Source organism: Arvicola amphibius, chromosome 4 (assembly GCF_903992535.2).
Source record: "Arvicola amphibius chromosome 4, mArvAmp1.2, whole genome shotgun sequence".
Taxonomy (NCBI): Eukaryota; Metazoa; Chordata; class Mammalia; order Rodentia; family Cricetidae; genus Arvicola; species Arvicola amphibius.
This window is the reverse complement of record NC_052050.1, coordinates 44,879,992-44,900,858: the sequence shown is the minus strand read 5'-3', so window position 1 is coordinate 44,900,858 and position 20,867 is coordinate 44,879,992. Positions and strand designations below refer to the sequence as shown.

General features: G+C 49.6%; 1 protein-coding gene across 2 annotated transcripts in view; it reads right to left on the bottom strand.

Moving 5' to 3' along the window:
• The window catches only part of Abr (ABR activator of RhoGEF and GTPase), a 196,302-nt gene that overhangs the window by 8,001 nt on the left and 167,434 nt on the right, over window positions 1-20,867 (bottom strand). For both annotated transcript variants that reach the window (XM_038326514.1, XM_038326515.2), the window contains one exon: window positions 138-197. In XM_038326514.1, the coding sequence (XP_038182442.1) occupies window positions 138-197 (60 nt within the window). The remainder of the gene's footprint in view (window positions 1-137; window positions 198-20,867) is intronic.

Genomic DNA, 20,867 nt, shown 5'->3' with positions numbered 1-20,867 from the left:
GGGCTCCATGCACACCTGCAATTGGGACAGGGAAGGGTGTGGCCAAAGAGAGGACACTGGACTGAGGGAGGTACAAGCAGCCTAGCACCCAGGGGAAGGTGGCAGGAGGGTGCCCACCATGGCTCAGATGTCCTTACCCCGTTCATTTCGATCACATCTGTATGCCAGTTCTTGGTTTCCACGGTCTGTGGATCCAGCTGCGGGGGAAGGAAGGAAGGAGGACAGGTCAGAGCCCAGCTTCCCCATTGGTCAGCAGTTGCTTCACAAGACAGGTTAAGGGTGGGAAAGGCAGAAGGCTAGATGCTGATCTTGAAATCAACCTGTTGAAGTAGCCTGAGCCCGCAGTCCCCTCCCCCCAGTCTTCCCTAGGGAAGGACCCCTGATTTGCTGAAGAGGAGGGGCACCTTCTAGGAGACACCATGCTTGTTACCGTGCTGGCTCCCGGCTACCACTACAGTCAGATGGGCCTTGTCACCTCATGTCACAGACACAACAACTGCACACTAAGAGAGCACAACACATATGACACACTGAGATGAGCATGGGAATGAGGGGATACCAGGGCTTCCCGATTTCCTGGCACCTACCAGAAGAATGGAGCACTAAAACCACACTGTGCCCATGCGTTATATATCCCAGGCACCTCTAACCCCTGCATGTTTTAAACTCCACATTACTATGGCAAGTTTAAGTAGCTGTAAGGAATATCATTTCCAGGATAATGTAAATATTGACATCTTAAAATGATGACATCATTCTTTAAGTGTATGCAATGGAATCTAATTACCATAGTGATTCAACACCCACCATCATCCACTTAAACACAAGAATGAGCTCATCTTTTGAGGTGACAAAGCCCCTCTCCTTCAAGGGATCAGAGCTGATGCAACTCCCCCTGCCCACCTTTTTCCTGGGCAAGTCTATACACCTTCAGGGGTACATGTGCCTAAACACTGTTCCCACAGAAAAAGAGAAATGAGGTATGCAGGTCAGCCCAGGCCCTCCAGCGTTGGTAACCTCTGATGGGGTCTGGGCCTGCATCTAGGCTGCAGAGGCTTGAGCCCTGTGCCCAACCGTCAGTGTGTGCACAGAGGAGAAATGGGACTGAGACTAGAATGCAGCATGTGGAGATCTTCCTTGGGCAGAGCCCCTGCCCACAATGGGACAGCTGCCAGCCTGACTGCTGCCTCTCATTCAGAAGCTTGACGCCAAGGACTCCAGAGAGTCCCAACAGAAAGAAGCCCCAACTTTGGCCTTACTTTCCTGCACTTCCATTTTTGCCCAACTTTTGCTCCCAAATCCCCTACCTGCATGCAGCACAGCCTGCTTTTTCCCAGTTCCTTTACTGCATCTGGACTGCTGGGTGGTACAATCAGGGCCTCTATCTGACCTGATTCTATCTCCCAGAAGTGGCCACACAGAGTAGAGGGATCTCAACTGCCCTTTCCCAGCTGACTGAGACAGATGCACCCCTTGCTTTGGAGATTTTTGAGACAGGGTCTTGCTCTGTCACCCCGGCTGCTCTGCAATCCTCCTGCCTCAGCTTCTTGAGTACTGAGACTTCAGATGTGCACATTCTTGCCTACTTATGACCAGTCCTTTTGAAAGTAAGCAGCAGCCTCAGGCTGTTTGATGGTCCTGACACCTAGCCGGATTCATCGTATATCCCTTTCCTGTCTTAGTACCCTAAGGCCTGGCACCTCCTCTTGCCAGAGCCAATGGCTTCCAACCCCTGGAGTGGCATCTGGACTTAGCCTGAGTTTTAGAAATAGCAGGGATTAGTGGTCATGGCTGACCTGGGGCTCTCATTCTACCTCATGAATTTGGGTGGATCACCAAGACTCCACGAGACTTGACTTCCTCACAGTGGTAGCCATGCCTACCTCACAGGGCTGCCTGACAGACTGTGAGCATTCTGTGTTATATCTGATACTTTGACAAATCTTTTGTACTTTTGTACATACATCTCAGCTAATCATCATAACCCACTAGTGTGGTTTAAGCCTTCATAGTTGTTCCCATTCTGAAGATGAAGACACAGAGACTCAAACAGAACAAGGAGGCTACCCAGTATCCAAGACCTAGGGAACGTGCGCTGGGTGCTGGCAAGTCTCCCTGACTTACTTTGCTCAATCTGTAGGATACCATGCACCATGCCTAACCTGGCCCTCGCACTTTGGAGTGGTGGCTGCTGACACCATGGTTGTTGTTGCTCTCAGAAGCAACAACAGGCCTCTTGGTGTGGAGTCTGGTGTCTAGCTGCTTCTAGAACAAACTTCCCATTTCCTCTCTTCCCCACATGAGTCTGCTTTCCTGGAAGCCTTTTTTTTGTTTCATTTTCTGAGACAGGGTTTCTCTGTGTAGCCCTCGCTGTCCTGGAACTTGCTCTGTAGACCAGGCTGGTCTTGAACTCAGAGAGATCCACCTGCTTCTGTCTCCCTAGTGCTGGGATTAAAGGTGCCACCCCCAGCGCCTGGGAGCTGAAACAGTTAAAGTACCTGCTGATGCTACAGTCTAGCACTAGCTTGTGGGTTCACGTGCTCCAACCTTTCAGAACAGCTGTGGGTAAGGCGCCAGTCTTGTTTTCTTTGAGTTCCCACTACTACCGTGTCCTTGGTTCCTGCCACAGGTGGGCCCCTAGTATCCTCTTAGAAAGACCTGCTGGGCTTCTCAGTACCCTGACAATGATGCTCAGTTTCCCAGGAGGCCTGCAGCCACAAGAAACCAAGTCTATTTCAGGATGTCATTTAAATACAGAAAAGGGAGGGTGGGGAGCAGAAAGGGACATGGCACATTTTCCAGAGAAATGATGCTGCCTGAGCTGCTGTGACTATTTATAACCCCTGGGAACTGTGGACTCTGCTATTTCCTGATTAGATTAGTGCTCAGGGTGCAGGAGCCAGTCCCAGGGATGTCAGTCAGAGGGGACAACCATTAGTCCCCGAAGACAGGTGCCATCCATGGATCCCAGGCACAGGCGCTGAGTGGAAGATATCAGACCATCTGAAGGAGAAAGGCAGATGGGGAGGATCCACAGGTAACAAGCCTGCAGTGAGGCTCCTCCAGGGTGGAGCTAGGCAAAAGAGAAACAGGTCCCCAAACTCCTTAGAGGACGTTGTTAAGCAGTGGTCACACACACACAGCAATCCAGCTGTCTGTGCATTTAGCATCAGTCCCCACTGGGGCCACACATCCTGCCCTGTCCCTGAGAGAAGTGGAAGCCTTTAGACTACTGTCCAAGAGTGCTCCAGCCCATGAGCCACATAATGCAGGGGCTCTGTTAGAATCTCCGCTCGCTGCCACTCTTTTTAAACCAAAGGGGCCCTGTATTTAGGACAGGAAGCACCAACATGGTCTTAGAAGGGTGAGGCTCAGAGGCTCCAAGGACGGAGGACACGCAGTATGAGTTTTGGGAACATCCTCAGATGTGAAAGCCCTTCCTCCCCAGGCCCAGCTTTCACCAGTCTGGGCAGGTAACCACATCACTTCTTGGCTACTTCCTGGTGCCTGGCTTAGGACGCACAAAGCAATTCTGTGCTTCTCTCACCACCGGTGTCTCTTTTCCTAGTCTCTCAGACGACAAAGCCATCTTCAGGCCCGAATCCTCCCGACGGCTGGACCATGTTCCACTATACCACATGTCCTCTACCACACAGCTAGCCCATCAGGGATTAATGAGTGTGGCTGCTTCACCTTCTCACATGCCCTCACGTGGGCTGCTCAGTCTTCGGTAAGAGGCCTGTCTAGAAGCAGCTGGGGACAAAGAGAAAGTCTGGCTTCCGTGGAGAGCAGCGGAGGTATGAGCAGTCCTCAGGAAGCAGAGCCTTGGGATGCACCCAGGGGCTCAGTGGATGACGCACGCCCTGATGACAATGTTCAGCAAAGCTCCAGGCCTCCACCTCTGAAAGTGGAACCCCCTTTCTAAGAGTCCCCAGCACTTGAGACCAGAGGCTGTGAGGAGTTCAGCCTCTTGCACAAGCCCCTGACTTCCTACCCCCAGGAACGTTGTTCCTGCTATTCCTACTTTACTCTGCCTGTGGCCTCCTGAGACTGAGACCCACCCTTGTCCTTTTCTGGAAGGGAATAGACTCCCCCCCTCCAAGTCTTAGAGATTTATAAAAACGAAATGCTCTCTAACAAGGGCAGTATATCCAGTGTGCTAAAGTCTCTCTGCTAAGAGGCGTGAGAGCGCCACACCACATCAAGAGCCTCATTAAAATCAGCTGCGGCTAGGTACTAAACGAAAGGTAGTCTGGGTGTCCCTGGGGGACCAGGCCATGGAGGTACCATGTTTGCTGTGGGCATGGCTCTGATACCAAGGGCCACAGTGGCGGTCTCGGGATGACTTTTCCTTGCCTGCAGTATAGTCACAGGCTTAGGGCTGGATCCCTTGGGAAACTAAGCCAGCCTGTCATTGGGACATACCACAGGCGTGAGAGGCACAGCAGGGCTGGCAGTGGGGAGAGGAATCTGCCAAGAGACAGCCTCGCCTTCCTGCAGCAGGGCACTTAAGATTCTGTCAACGTGGCTGCTGAGCTCAGGGAAGGGCAGAGGAACATGCCTCTATCCTGCCTTCCAGCTCAGCAATTGGGTCAGAAAAGAGCAGGGTCAGGCTCAGGAAATTGTCGCTTCATCTTCCCAGTGGCCTGGCAGCCTCACTGTGAAGCCCAGCCAGTTCTGCCTTTCTAGCCCTCTCCCTCTGGAACAGGCACAGCAGGGCTGGCCAGGCTGCTCCGAAGGTGCTCTGTGGCCAGTCTGTCCATCTGCTCCAAGCCAGCCACAGGTGAGCTAAGCTGACTCCCATCCTAAGATACCCGGATGAGGCCCCTTTGCTTCTACTTGCTTCCCCTCCCCCTCTCAAGAACTTTGAAGTTCCCAGGGCCCACATATGGAAGGGGTTTAGCAGCTCTGAAGGAGGCTTTTATTGAAGCCAGGTTAGCTTCTTAGTCCCATAGCAACCTGCCTTTTCCAGCACTCCACTCAGTGCGCTCAGCCTATCCTGTGTAGACCACACTCTTAGCTTCTGGTTGGGCATGGCTAAACTTTGAGGAGAAGCAAACAAAACTCAAAATCAGACCACTTCAGGACCTTCACCTCTCCCCTACTCCTGGAACTCTGCCAAGGCCTTCCCTACTCAGGGCCAAGCTTCAAGTGAAAAGAAAGTATTTTACCCCACCCTTGCCAGGGCCATGCTGGGGTCAGCAGGGCAGAAAGAGCAGGGGCTGCAGCCCTGCTGGAGGTGTTTAGGGCCAAAGCGGCAGAGGCGGCTCTCAGCTGCCTGAGGCAGCAGGCTTTCCAAAGTCCATGCTGGCTGCTGTTGGAATGCCAAGGGTCTGGAAGACCACCATGGGCTCAAAGGCCTTGACTTGCAGTGGTTTCATAAGAATTATAAAGTCCTTTTCTAAAACTGACTTTACCTCCCCACCCTGACTAGGAACTTTTTTTTTCTAGGTATAGAGCCTACTTCTAGTGAAAATGGGGACACTGGCAATTCCACTGTGCAGTTCTGAACAGACTCCTCTCCAGGCCTCACATCTGCTCCAAGTCTCATGTTCACATACATCATCAACAGCATCCTTGTGATCACTGAGATAGAGCATGTTGGGCCAAGTGGCACATCCTACCCACAAGGCAGCTAGATGGGCAGGAACCCTGCACCTCCACAAGTTCCCATCTAGGTTATCAATTGGCTGCATGGCCACCCTGATAACTGGATATCTGAGAAGCAGCCCCAGGGCCTGAGGAAGTTCTGGGCTTCCTCCTTGGAGGTCACATAAGGCTGGCGGTATAGGTGAGAGCCTATATATAGAGCCCAGCTGCTTGGATTTAAGAGCCAGCTCCTCTGTTAAGCACCAAGTGACATCATCTAGGTCATTCTCTAAGCCTCCATTCCCTCATATAAAAAATGGCATGGATAATACTAGCACTTATCTCAGAGAAGATCAAGAGCTAAGACTGATGCTAGTACCCCAGTCATGATCAAAACACATCAACATTACTAAGTTGTGCTGAAAGGCTCTAGTGGCTTCCTTCTTGGCTGACAAGTCCCTTCAACTGTGTTCCCTCCACTCTGAATAACCTTTGCCTGCTTCTGAACACACCTGCTCTAGGGCTTTAGTCCTGTAGGTTTAGTCTGGACTGTGCTGTCCCTAAATCTTTCATAGCTAAACCCATCAAAGTCCATCAGTTAAATTCTCCAGGCTAAACCTCCCAACCCTTCCATTCTATAGCTTACTACCAGGTTTTCCTTCAAGACAGGAGCCAAACGCTCCCACTTGCCTCTCTTCTCTCATGTTCAGTGAATGGCTGGCCATGGCTCACATGCACCCATGTGACCTCTCCCATCCAGACTCTGCTGCGTGTGAGGGTTTAAAGCTTAGGAGAGAAGTCCTAGCCAAGACCATCATATGAGCTGGATTCACAGAGATCAACCCATTCAGCTCCTTCTCTGCACCCACACCAGAAGGAAGAGGTTTAGCCAAGGTCTCGCAGCAAGTTAAGCTATTTTTCCAGGACTGAAAAAAAATGAAGCCTTTTGGCTCCTACCAACCCAGCGCGTGTTTCAAGCGAGGCCGGGCTAGGGGACATTTCCTCAGGCACCTTTCCCTTTCTGCAGAAGCCCAGGAATAGTTCCTATGGCTCCCGTGAGACCAAGGACAACACACCTGGTCTATGGCTCCTGGAAACCCAAGACTGATAAGGGGCTTTCTCCGGGGCATTGAGCGGGTCCCAGGAGCAGGGTGTGTGTGTGTTCCTCTAGGCCTCCAGGGAGCTGACTGAACACCAGTGTTCTTTCCTGTACCCAGCATGCTGTGACAGAGGAAAGGAAGACAAATAGTCCCTTGTCAGCTCAGCAGAAGGCTAAGTCCCTGTATATGAGTGCCCTTCGCCAACATGTGGCAACACCCCCCAGACAGCACGTGCAGAGGTTTTAGAGAGCCTTCTTAATTCTCTCCATAGCGCTGTCCTTCTGGGCCTGGGACCTCACTATCTCCGGACGACTGTAGCCCTGGAAGCCAGCAACTCTGGCCTTTGAGGAAACACTCTGGTTGGCAGGCTCAGCAATCCCTGGTCCAAGACCATCTAAAAGCAGGGCACCAAGCCCAGGAGGGCCAACTAGTCACTCTGTGTATAGGATCAGACATGTTGGAGAGCAGCAGAGAGGCCTGGCACTTACTTCATACAGTACCAAGAGCTAAGACATCCCAGGTGCCAAAAAATTTGACAAGTTCATCCTAAGCAAGGGCTCCCATCGCAGGGTGCATGAGTCCTGTGCAATGGCATACTGTGTACAGGTGGCTCTGCATCTGCATGGGGCTACAGTGCAGCAGATATGCAGAGTCAGGGACTTTGGAGAGACAGCTCAGTGGAGAGGTGGGGGAGCTGGGATTGAGAGACTATACATGTGGTTCCAGAAGTCAGAGTTGCTCACTCCAGGAGGTGTAAGCACAGGGTCCCAGGGTCCCACCTACTGGTCTGACCTTAATCCTGTGCTCTTGTTCTTTTGCTCATGGTTGTAGGAATACTACAGGGAAGCAGCAGGGTCCGTGAATGGCAAAGGCACGCACGCAAGTTTCTTCTCTTTGATAAGAAGTTAGGGAGGATGGTAGTAGGGTAGAGCATCAGCAGCCACAGCTAGGGGGTTTCCACTGCAGAAGCTTTTAATATCTCTCCTCCCTCTTTTCTCAGAAAGGGTCTTACTATGTAGCACAAGCTAGACTCAAACATGTGCTGGTCTTCCTCTCTAAGCTTTGAAGATTTAGGATTACAGGCTTGGGCCACCACATACAGTGTTAAGTTCTCTCTTCACCTTCAGAGCTACAATGAATGAATGGACCCAAGATGTGTGTATCTTATATCCTGTACTCTTGAACCCTCAATGTAAGCAACAGCTAGGAATGGCTAATTGAATGTCTTGGGATGTGTATATTGTATGCAAACCTATGCCGGAAAGATCTGTCAAGCTAAATGACATGCTAGAGGGGACTAAGGAGCTGCCCTGTCCTAATAATGGAATCCTCTTCTATGTCCCTCCTAAACACTAAGGTCGCCCAGACAAGTGACCTCAAGGTGCCCTGTATCTTGTCTTTTCTCAGGTGTGGGCCACTCTGACCCTTTATGTAAGCAGCGTGGATTAATGGCCATCACAGAACAAGTATACTTAGCAACACCAGCCCCACTCTTGCCTAGAGAAGCTCTTCTGGAATTCTCAGGTCCACATGGTCACTCTTTGAAACAGAGACAGAGGCCCCAGAGGCTTTCCTTAAGTCTCCTCTGCTCTCCCTATCTTCAGTTCAGCCTGAATCTCCACTTCTGGCCAGTATCTGGTCTGAATGAGAAGCATCTTTGTCATGGGTGAGTGAAATATTAAGAGTCTTCATTTCCTCACCAGACAAATGTCTCTGGCCTGGCTTGCTTTGGGCCTCTTACTTAGCCTCTATGATTCCCACAAGGGACCCTATTAAAACTTTTGGCTGTTCCAGGATTAGGAATGGAATTCCTCCTTCAGTCCCTTCACCTCTTAGGTTCAACTTAAGAATCTAGATCCAGGCAAGATAGGAGGAAGGGCAAAAACTCTGAGCTTGCTCTACTTGAATATGATTGGAGAGAGGAAGTAAAAGGAAGGAAAGAAAGATGGAAGGAAGGAAGGAAGAAAAATGCAAACTGAAATGCAAGTTAAACACTGCACGTCCTGGCAGAACCCACAAAGCCAAATGCCACGTGTGTCCTCTGCTAAACGCTTGCACAACAAACCAACTGCCAAGCCAGGGCCTAGAATGAAGCTTCAGCCCCAGAACTCTCCTTGTGGACAGGACAAGAGGAACCAGCACTGCCCCTAGACGAGTCCCTGTACATCTGCCTCCATCCCTCCAACAAAGAGAGGTTTCACATTCCATTGTAATATCAGGACCTTTCTATCTGAACAGACTTTTCAGCCCCAGTGTGGGGTCCCAGAGGAGTCACCCTTCTCTCCCCTCTGGCTTTTAATGGTTTTGGTTAGAGGGGAGCAGAAGCCCACAGGTATCTCAGCATCCATGACATCAAATTCTTCAGGCATGGTTAATGAATTAATAATGTGGTCCCTCATGCCAGGCTGGGCAGAACCTTTCCCCCACCCCACCTGAAGTCCTGCATAATCAATCTCAGCACCGTTAGCCTGGCAGGGAGCCACTCTGAAAGAAGTAGGCTAACTCGGCTCCAGAAGGAAGAACAGGTGTCCCCCCCAACCTACTGGCCTCTGCACAACGAGGTACGCTCAGGAGGGCGGATGTCAATGACACTGACACCCTTCGTCACACAGCATGTGCTAGGGGACTGAATCACCAGCTACACAGCACAGCCCTGCGCCATGGCCATCCTGCAGTCACACTGACACCAACAAGCTCGACAGCCCAGCATCTAGCTGGCCCGCCACCCTCAGCCAGAGATCACACGAGAAACAACTGTCAGATACCACCGAGAGTCAAGCCAGCCAATGTGTCCCTAAAGTGGCTTCTGTTCTCCAGCCACAAATGAAAGGAGAAGTGAAAGCGTTGCTTTCAAGAATTTTAACCCTACCTGCCAGGTACCCAGGGAGGCAGGTAGACGGTACAAGGATCTGACTGGCTTAGTTTTAGGTCAGGAACCTGCTAGAGCAGTTTCTGGCCAGCCTTGAGGTATGGGAATGGTGTCTGCTGGCCTCAGCACGAGCTAGGAGAGGAGGACAGGGTGGGGATGGCTCCAAGCTGCCGGCAACAGACAGCTGCCTCAGCACAGAGGGGCTCTGGGAGCTGCCAGGGCCAGTAGGGCTATGCTTGCTTGGTCCCCAGAGAGACTGAAGGTGACACAGGGGCCAAAGCAGGACAGCTCAAGTTGCTGCCCTGCCCAGCACTTTCCAGGACTGATGTCACCTCTATAGGGTCAAATATGCCTCACTGGACGGAGATCAAACCAAACAGGAGCCAGTGGGCCCAAGACCATCCTTCTTGTCAGGTGCTGGCTGGCACAGATCTCAGCTGAGGATCTTCCTCTGAGCCACAAGGAGACTTGCAAGTCCCATCACAGACTCCATGTCCCTCAACTAAACTAAATGATTACCAAGGCTCTGGCCAACCGGAACAGGCACCCTGTAACAACTTAGACAGTTGATCTCGTCTGTGAAATTATCAAATGCTTACTGTGTGCTGGGCACTGAGTCTGGCTTCTCCTTGGCCGCCTGAGGCCAGGGCCTACAGCCAGCCCCAAGGCAGCCCGCCCAGCTGCAGGATAGCCAGCTTCCATCTCAGTCTTTAATCCCAATTCAGGTCTGGGGCTGTAGACAAGACCATGCAGGCAGCTTGCCCTGGCATAGCTCGGTCAGGAACCCCCTGGCATGCTGTGTGAGTTGCTGGATAACTGTTGGCACCAGGCCAACAGTTGTCTGGGTGGTCCCTGAAGAAGCAGTCTAGAGCCCCCAGACTCAGCACATTACTCCCCATCCGCCACCAGTCCTTCCTCCCGGGTGGCAACGATCCTTTCAGCTTGCACAAAGAAAGCTCACATGGCAGGCCATGCTGAGGTGCCCATCAGCAAAGGGATAGAGATCTGGTATCCGTTAGAGATGGTTGGGGGTAATCATGCTTGTGCTGGGCTCCTGGGAGAACAATAAGACCCAGTGAGGCTGTCTGTCTATTCCTATTCCTGCCAGCTTATATTCAGGAGGAAGCCAGACAGAGTCTACTTAGGACACAAACCTCCTTCTGCTGAGCAGTAGACAGATACAGAGAAGGCAGCCAGGGTTAAGGTGGGGGTCACCACTAGCATTTGTCACTAAGTTCAAGCCACTTAAAGCATACTCATACCCATATTCCAGCCTATCTTGGGACTTCTGGGATCCAGCAGGAGCAGCAGTGCAGAGGTAGACAGAGTCCCCAGCAGCCCCAGCCCTCCCGCAGCCCTACAGCCAGTCTACCCCTCCACCACCCCGCCAGCCCCGGCTAGCACCTTGTGTCGGAGCAGCTTACTGCGCACTCGGCCCCAGAGCCTGGCGCCTGTATTGGGTACACGCTTGCTCCCTGGCTCCTCCAGCTGATCCAGGCAGCAATGCTCCAGGGATTCACACACTGCCTTCAGGCTGCAGTCGGGCTGAGGCAGGATGTCCGTCATGCTGGTGACCAGCCTGCCGGTCCAGCTCCAGGCAGAAATGCGGAGAGGCGCACAGCTCTGGAGAGAGCTGCCGTCTGCACACAAGTGCTTAGCAGGGACTGTTAGTGGGGCAGTCCCGAAGCAGCGGGTGTGGGGCTCGGGTTTCTCCTCCCCTCCCTTTGCGTCCTCCCCCTCCTTCCCCCTCCCTAGAGACTGCAGCCAGGAAGCAGCGGAGTCTGAGCTGAGCTTACCACCAGGGCTCAGTGCCTCCCCTCAGGCAGCCTGCTTGCTGCCCTCTCAGGTGAGCGCAGCTCCCAGGACACAGAGTGCGGGTGTGCACCACAGCCAGCTGCAGACAGTGCGCATACACTCCCGACCCATGGAAGAAAGTGACTCCAAGTAGGATTCGGAGCTGCCCCTTCCAAAAACCATGCAGGCCTGGGGTTTAACTCTTGGCAAGCTGGGGCTCCTCCTCACCCACCCTCTATCTTTCCTTCCAGCCTCTACTAAATAAAAGTTTGACAAGCAGCTAAGCACAAGCCAGCTCCTAGTCGTTAACTCCTTCACCACCAGGCTGCTTCTGGGGCTTGGGTAGGTATCAGGACTTGGGACCAAGTCAGTAGAGACTTCCAGTTGCCAGAGTTGTGGGTAAAGCTGCATGTGGCCACAAAGAGCTGCCTGCCTCCCTTGCAAAGGACTGCTTTGGAGTTCCACTTCTCTACTCACTCAGTTCCCGCCCCAATGCAAGTTCCTCAATGCCAGCTCGGTGGCAGAGCGAGATACCTGTTTGTTCTACCAAGTCTCCTGTGGCAAATGTGCAGAATAAAGAAGCAGTCTTTGGGGTTTCAGCAGTCCCAGCAGGTATTAGGGTCCCTGTGACCCTCGGCAGTAACTGTGAGAAAGCACATGTGGCTCTGGCCATGGGTGTCTGACATGGAGGTGCTCCTCCACTGTTGCTTTTAGCTGCAGCCCTGTGCACCTCACCAACAAAGACTTCTACTCCAGGGGGCAGAGGATGCCCAACAGCACAGAAGCAACTGCAGTATCTTGGTAGACAGACTCATAAGTGTTTGGTTTGATTTTTTCCCCGTTTGTTTTCCTGAGACAGAATCTCTTAATGTAGCACTGGCTATGTAGACAGGGCTGGCCTCAGACTCAGAGCTCTTCCTGCCTCTGCCACCCCCCCCCCCACCAAGTGCTGGGATTAAAGGCATCACTGTGCCCAGGCCCAGCAAGCTCTTGTTCTAATTGAAGAACGAGAGGTGACTCCTATCTCAAGCTAACCATGCAACTTAAAGAGTAAGATAAGAGAAATGCCAGAACCCTAGATGGCTAGGGTATATGCAACCCAGGTATCCTGGGCATCCCACCACTGCCAAGCTGGGCATGTAGGAAGAAAACCTCGAGCCACATAATGCCAGCCATGAGCCAAATACCATGCACAGTGGTTTCAACACCGCACTTACACGACAGTGCCGCTCATGCTTCCGTTTCAGAGTTGTGAGAACTGGGGCTCAGAGAAGCAGCATTCTGGCCTGAGTTAGAGATACAGCTGCAGCTAGGGAGGGACAGCGGGGATCCCCAAAGCCCCCGTGGGTCACAAGCACTGCCTGGCTGAAGTATGGATAGTTCTCAGGATATGGTGAAAAGTGACGGACTGATGTTTAGGAACCAGCCCAGCCCTCTGAATACCCCGCTGGTTCTCAACAATGACAGTCCCTGGGGTTTTCTATTTCTGCCCTTGGCACCTTTTTGGTAAAGGGGCAGTTCAACTGCAGAGCCAGCCAAGAACTGGTCAGAGAAAGACTGCTCTTCTTTGAGTGGATAGCACCACACTGACCTGTAAGGGCTAAGAACTGCCCCCCCCAACCTTATGAAGAACAGGCAGTCCTGCTTGACATTTGAGGAAATGGAGCCACGGGAGTAGACTAGGGTTAGTGCAGCACCTCTGCTCTCCTCACTTCGAAGGAATGACACTTTGGGAAGTCCACGTGACACTCTGGATTTTGACCTGGGTTCCATGAGGAAGGCCTGGCTACGTGCCTGACCCTGGAGTAAGGGCTAAGAATTCAGATGAAGCAAAAGCTGGCCATGACAAAGCTGCAGCTTGAGGGCAGCAAGGAGATGGGACTTAACTCTCAGCAGGAGGCAGAAGCACTTTCCTGCACCTACTATGTAGCTCATGAGGACTGAGGTGTCCTCTCTCTGCCTTCATTCTGCCTAGGGTTATATGACCAGGACAGTGAAGATAAAGTACCAACAAAGTTGAGAGAAAGATCACTCTTGACAGGAGGGAATCAGGGATGCTCTATGGAAAGGAGGAACTATGTGCATGGGTACAGTCGCTCCAACCCTCCCACAGGTCCCTGCTGTGCTCAGCATCCTCTTCACAGAGGTGCAATGGCTGGTTGCATAACTAGCCGGGAAGGTACCTTCTGAACTGCTCACCTCATTCACCTGCTGCACACACACAGCTGGTATTTGGTGCTGGCTGGTATTTGGTATCTGGTTAATCTCAGAACGGCTGACACTGACTTCCTAAGGTTCTCTTCCCTCTAGCTGGGTCAAATGCCACAGAGTGCAGTCTCAGGGAATCATGTACTGCTCCTCTCCACGAGGGTGTGGGAGAAAAGGGGCAGGAAAAAATCCTGTTCCCAAAGTCCTACACTTGTCTGTCTTAAGAACCCCAGGCTCAACACTTGTCTGGGTAAAGCAAGCTCTGATTGGATCAGCAATGGCCAACTGGTCTCCATGGTGACAAAGGTGCCTTAGCAGATGGGTAGCTGGGTTGGGAGCCTCTTCCCTGGAGATACTCAGATTTTCTTTCCTCCCTAAGGACTGGGCCTTCCTCTGGGGACAACACAAATTTGCCTTCTCTTCTCCAAGCTTCACTCAGGGTAGAGGAGGGGTGTGCAAGATGAACGTCCCAGCATGTTCCTCAAAAGCAGCAGTACGAACAGTGGTCTCCGTAGCCAATCACAGTCAGTCCTCATCTCTGTTACATAGGCAAAGCTCACACCAGCCTGGCCACCCAGGAAGTAATGACGTCTCCCCCCGCCCCCCCGCTGTGTCCTCCCTGTCTATTCAGCCACACCTGGCAGAACCGCCTCTGAGGACACGGAGGGCCCGTGTCTGGATAAACAGAGCTTGGGTGGTAAAGTCTCATGAATGAACAGATGTCGCTGCCTTCGGAATTAAAAACATCCCTCGTGGACTGTCATATTTTCCCTCATCCTTTCCCTTGGCTCTTGGCCAGAGCAAAGAGTAGTTGTCCCCAGGGTGAGGTGAGTAGGACCCTAGGCTATATGTAGAGAGAGGGATCCTTCCAACCAGCACAGATGTGACTGAAGCAAAATTGGGGTAAATGATCAGCAGTGACTTTGCTGAGGGGAAAAGAGGTCAAAAGGGATAATGCCCAATCCCCGAACACAGCGCGGACTGGGTCTCCCACAGAGGAACAGGGTCTCCCACAGTACTTGCTAACAGCTATGGGTGAGACAGCATTCAGGCAAGTCCTTTGGTCCTATGAACACAGCAGGAAGGTTCTTACTCAGAACCTCAATGTGGAGGCTGCCTCTCTAAAGTGACTTCCATTTTCTCAGGAAAACTTTTATCTCCTCCCAGCCCAGACTGGAACCCCAGTTCCTCAAAATGCCAGCTCCCCCTACTGGGGACTCCTAAGTGATAGGAGAAGCTCCCCAATACAGGCCACTCTAAGAATCCTGGTAGAACACAGGAGCCTGGGGGATGAGAGTAGGGAGGGAGCGTCTAGGTCTGAGGAGACAGCAATGTGGCATGGGCCTAAAGGAACGAAGCTGGAAGGAGCTGGAAGGCAGACTAATGGAAGGCAAGGCAGGCTGAGGTTTCTGGGAACAGAGGAAGACTGAAGACTAGCACTAAATCCAGAGACCAGGTCCTATGGAAAGGCCATGCCAGCTGGGGGTGAGACGGCACATTACAGGAGAAAACAGCGGAGAACAGGAGTGATGGCTCTGCAGGTAGGTCCTACATTCCTGTGCGCTCTTATCTTGACAGGTACCCATCTGTGCTAGATAGCTTTATGTCAACTTGACCCAAGCTAAAGTCATCTGAGAGAAGGAAACCTCAATTAAGAAAATGCCTCCATAAGATCTGGCTGCATGCCCGGTGATAGCAGTACATGCCTTTAATCCCAGCACTCAGGAGGCAGAGGCAGGCAGATCTCTGAGTTCGAGGCCAACCTGGTCTATGGAGTGAGTAGCAGGACAGCCAGGGCTATACAGAGAAACCCTGTCTTGAAAAACCAAACCCAACCAACCAACCAAACAGAAAAACAACAACAACAAAATCTGGCTGTGGCAAACCTGTAGGGCATTTTCTAAATTAGTGATTGATGGGGGAGGGTCCTTTACCCACTCATTGTGGGTGGTGACAATGAGTGTCCTAGATGCTATAAGAAAACAGGCTGAGCAAGCCATGGGAAGCAAGCCAGTAAGCAGCACCCCTCTGCTACAGAATAATCTTTTGTACAGTGTGAAGATGTGGCTTAGCCAAGGTGCCTTCTTATCAGATTAATAAAGAGCTAATGGTCAATAGCTGGGCAAGAAGAGGTTAGGTGAGACTTACAGACAGGGAAAGCATGGGGGAAGCAGGGTCATCAGCCAGACACTGAGAAAGCAGGAAAAAAAAAATGTCGTACCAAAAAAAAAAGTACCATCACACGATAGAGCGTAGATAAGAAACATGGGTTAATTTAAGATGTAAGAGCTAGTTAATAACAAGCCTAAGCTATCAACCAAGCATTTATAGTTAGTAATAAGTCTCAGTATTGTTATTTGGTAGCCTACTGGTGGAACAATTGACTGGCGAGACAGAAAACACCCCACTTACAAAGGGCACCCAATGAGAGACTATGCATATCCACATAAAACCTAAAAAAGCTTAAGAAAAGGTTCCAAACACAAAAATGGAGCCAAACACAGTTTCTCAGACCCACAGTGCCTCAGTACAGAGAGGTTAACTCCCAGCCACTGCCTATGGACTTGAACCACCGGTAGGAGCCCTGCCAGCACACCATGAGCTAAGCTGCATGGCGGGTTTAAGTTTTGCTCATGCAAACAGAAAAGATGACAGATATGCAGTAAAATACAGATCTAAAAACTCTGAATGGGTTACAGTGTGTTAAAAATGTACATAGGTTTGGGAGAGAAAAGAGAAAGGATATAGATAGTCATAGAAAAAATAGTTTAAAAATAATAAAAGTCTTTAAAGAGAGAAGTTTAAAAAGAAGTCACATAGAGATAGAAAATACACAAGGAGTCTGGATCCTGTATGGTACTGTGCTGTCTTTAAATTTTCTGACTGCTGATGAATGAGACATAGCTGCTAAAGGACACTGGATTATAAAAACTGCTGGATTAAACCAGCCTACATCTTTTAAAAATATCTTGACCTCAAAATGGAAGTCAAAAGATACACTGCTTTGGGGAAGAGGTTGTGCTTTTGTTCCCAGAGAAAATAAAAGGCTATAGATTTGTTCAAAGTTGAAGATGATCAGGTTTGATAGGGGAAGACCCTCAAAGAAATAAACATAAAAAATATCCTCCTGGGCAATGGCACACCTCAATCCCAGCACTCAGGAGACAGAGGCAGGCAATCACTGTAAGTTCGAGGCCAGCCTGGTCTGCAGAGTTGAGTTCCAGGACAGCCAAGCCTACACAGAGAAACCCTGTCTCAAACAAAAAACAAAAACAAAAACAACAACAACAACAAAAAAAAACCACCCACAAAACATGTAATATAATTTACTTGCTCAAATATACAACAAAAATCATCTGTGCCTGACTGGTCACAGCACATAGTCTATACTTGAATGAATGCAGATATGTATGTTACCTTTAAAAGTTTATGTTTTCAGAGTATGGGAACAAGACACCAATAAAAACAAATAGCTTAGGTGATCTAACATCTCAGAATACCTCTGTTACAGTTTTCTCAGAGTTCTGCATCCAGGATAGCTTCAAGGTTGCAAGCTGAGATGGTTCAGGGTCACACACTACTCCAACAAAGATTTAACCATTATCCTAAATTTTCTCAGGGTTTCACAAAGATGCTAGCACCCCAAGATGACAGGAAGCAATCTAGAGAAAGTAACACCTACATTCCCAAAAGATAGATTATGGATGTTTGTCTTTGTTTAGGGGAGTTGGTTGCAAATTATTATTGGTCATGGCAGCCAGATGTTCCTGTTGTTAAGTAACATTACACTCTTCTGGGATCTTTGATGAAGTTACATATTAAATGACTAGACTTAGAGTTTTCCTTAGTTATGATAAAAGGTAAATTAGGTATAAAACCCTAGACTCACAAAAGTATATAATATTTTCTCTAGTTTTTTCCAAATACAAATGGGCTGGATATTATAGCTGTAATTATTGATTACTGTTTTTGTTATATGCAGTTTTACTTTCTAAAAGTTGAAACCTTTTTTAATTAGACAAAAGGGGAAATGTTATAATATTTTTGTACACTGTGAAGATGTATCTTTGCCAAGGTGCCTTCTGATTGGATTAATGAAGAGCTAATGGTCAGTGGCTGTCAGGAAGAGGTTAGGTGGGACTTACAGACAGAGAAAAAAAGAAGGGGAGGTCACCAGCCAGATGCAGAGGAAGTAGGAGATGAACATGTTGTACTGAAAAATGGTACCAGCACATGGTAGGGCATAGATAAGAAATAAGGGTTAATTTAAGATGTAAGAGCCAGTTAGTAACAAACCTAAGTTATCAGTCGAGCATTTATAATTAATATTAAGTCTCTGTGTGGTTATTTAGGAGCCAGCTGGTGGGATGGAGCTAACAGGCGCGACAGGAAAACTCTGGCTACACTCCTCCATCACCTCCGTATCAGCTCTTTCTTCCAGGTTTCTATCCTGCCTGAGTTCCTGTATTGACTTTCTCCAAAGAGGAATAGTAAGGCTGGGTGGTGGTGGAATACGCTTTTAATCCCAACACTTGGGAGGCAAAGGCAGATGGAGCTCTATGAGTTCTAGGTTAGCATGGTCTACAAAGCGAATTCCAGAACAGCCACGGCTGTTGCACACAGAAACCCAGTCTTTAAAAAAAAACAAAAAACAACATAAAAAAGGGGGGCTGGAGAGATGGCTTAGAGGTTAAGACCAAGAACTGCTCTTCCAGAATTTCTAAGTTCAATTCCCAGTAACCAAATGGTGGCTCATAACCATCTGTAATGAAATCTGGTGCCCTCTTCTGGTGTGCAAGCAGAACACTGTATACATAATAAATAAATCTTAGAAGAAAAAAAAGAAGCCCGGTGGTAGTGGCACATGACTTTAATCCTAGCATTCTGGAAGCAGAGGCAGGTAGATCTCTAGTGAGTTCAAGGCCAGCCTGGTCTACAGAGTAAGTTCCAGGACAGCTAGGGCTATTACACAAATAAACCCTATCTTGAAAAACAAAACAAACAAACAAACAAAAACAAAAAACAAAAAAATTATGAACAGTGATTTGGAAGTGTAAGCCAAATAAACCCCTTTCTCCTCAAATTGTTTTTAGTCATGGTGTTTCATCACAGAAATAGTAACCCTAAGACACCACCCTAGCTAAAACACACTGAGAGTTAGCAGTCTCCCCAGGAAGAGAAATCAAGACCTGTTTTCTAAGGTTATAACCCACTCAATAAGTCCTTAGTATGTGCAATGTTCAGACCTTCACTTGGCCTAGCAATGGGAGCCCCTAGCTCAAAGTCAACAAGCAGTCAATTAGCAAAGCTAAGCTAAGAAACTACTTTTCACTAATTTATTCATCCGCCACTGAATAGATACTCACTACATGCTGGGCAGAGGCCCTTCTTACAGCTCAAAGCAGAACTTAGCTTAATGGCACCCTGGCCACTCCCCAGTGGGTACCCCATGCCCCAGCTCAATAGAAGTAATCAGGGCTCTTTAGGGAGTCAGCTGCCCTCCCAGGCTCCAGAGCTTCTCAAGTGCCTTTCCCCTGCCTGATAAACATCCATATATGGTTATAGCAATGTAAGTTCTGGAACCTCAAGTCTTTGTTCCTAAGCAGGTATCAGTAGCTACAGAGAGATGTCCAGGGTAAGGGCTGGAAGCAGGTTTCAGGATCGGCCCAAGTTTAAAATATACACTTTAGCTAGGATACAAAAACTACCAAGCCCACTCAGGGTGATTTGATCTCCTGCTGTCTCCTCAGAAGCCTGTACTGGTTCATGGATGGTCCAAAGTACTGATTCCTATGGAGCCTCTCTTCACGCTGCCTCATCACCCCAGGTTGCTGTTTCCAGAGTTCACAGTGGCTGTAGGTGCAGAAGAGAGGCTGAAATAGCCTAAGAGTTTATCTCTTGTGGAAAGACTGGATGGACAGCATGTCCCTGGCAATCTCTTGTGTTTCTCACGGCACATTTGACCGTGGAAAGGGTGGAAAATTCACTTGATCCTTTGGGAACATTTTGATCATTTAGAACTAAACCCACTGAAGGGCACGGTAGGAAGAACACCACCCATGCATGCCCATCTCCTCCACCCTAACTTCAGGACGGGACCCTGGATGCAGCCAGAGGCACACACAGATGAGACCCCCTGCATCATTTGCCTGTTCCTTGTTACTGGAAGTTATCACCAGACCTCCTGGCAAAGCCAGTGAGCAGGGGACCCCAGAGGTGTGCTCTGGACACATGGGACCTCTCAGGTCACACTACAGTAGACAGTATCCTAAAACTGGAGTTAGAGACAGCTGTGAGTTACCACATGGGTGTTGGGAATTGAACCCAGGTACTCGGCAAGAGTAGTAAAAGCTCCTAACTGCTGAGCCATCTCTTTCCAGTGCCTCATATGAAAATTTATGCCCTAATCTCCCCATCTCAAAATCAGATTTAAAAAAAAAAAATGCCAACAGCAGTAAGTCTGGCTGCGACTGGACAGGGACCCCACCTGCTCTGTTCTCTAGCCATCACCATCTCAGGGCCATGCACGTTCCTGTTCCAAGTTCCCAAGCTCTACAGGCTGCACATGGCCCTAGATTCTCCTATGGTTCAGAGCTAAAGTTCTCTTGAGCAAAGTCATAGTTCTCCTCTGACAGCTGCCACTGGCTCCTGTTCCCCCTCAGGGTAGGGGAAATGAGGAGTTACAGAGATTAAGAACCTTTCTAACCCTTCTTTTTGATGACAGGGCCTCACTTTGTAGCTCTGGGTGGCCTGGAACTCACTATGTAAACCAGGTTGGCCTTGAACTCATAGAGATCTACTTGTACCTACCTCCTGAGTGTTGGGATTAAAGGCTGAGGTTAGGAGCTCTTATTCTTAAGTGGAGTATTTGCTTCAGAACTCAATTCTTAGCTCTACTTTGGGAAAACTGTAGGAGCCTCCTACCTCTGTAGGGATTCTGATGAGCTAACACTTATCCATTCATCAGATCCTTCAGATTGGTGTTTTCTAGGCCATCTTGGATTCTCAAGTCACTCTGAGTTCTGCCTGGAAGCTACTGTTGTTCAGCAATTACCTTCAAGGGTGTGAGCAGGCTGCATGTGGAGTATGTGGACAAATCCAAATACCTAATCTCACAGGGTGAGGACTCACCGAATAGCAAGCACATACACCCTCAGTGCCATGAACATTAGAGCATCTTGGAGAAGGCAGCAGAATCCACTCTATGGGTACCCTGTACTGGCACACATAGGCAGTTTCAGCCGTAACTCAGGGAGTTCCTTGGCGTTTTTCTGCTGAGTCCTTTTCTTAAAGCTTTGGAACAAATT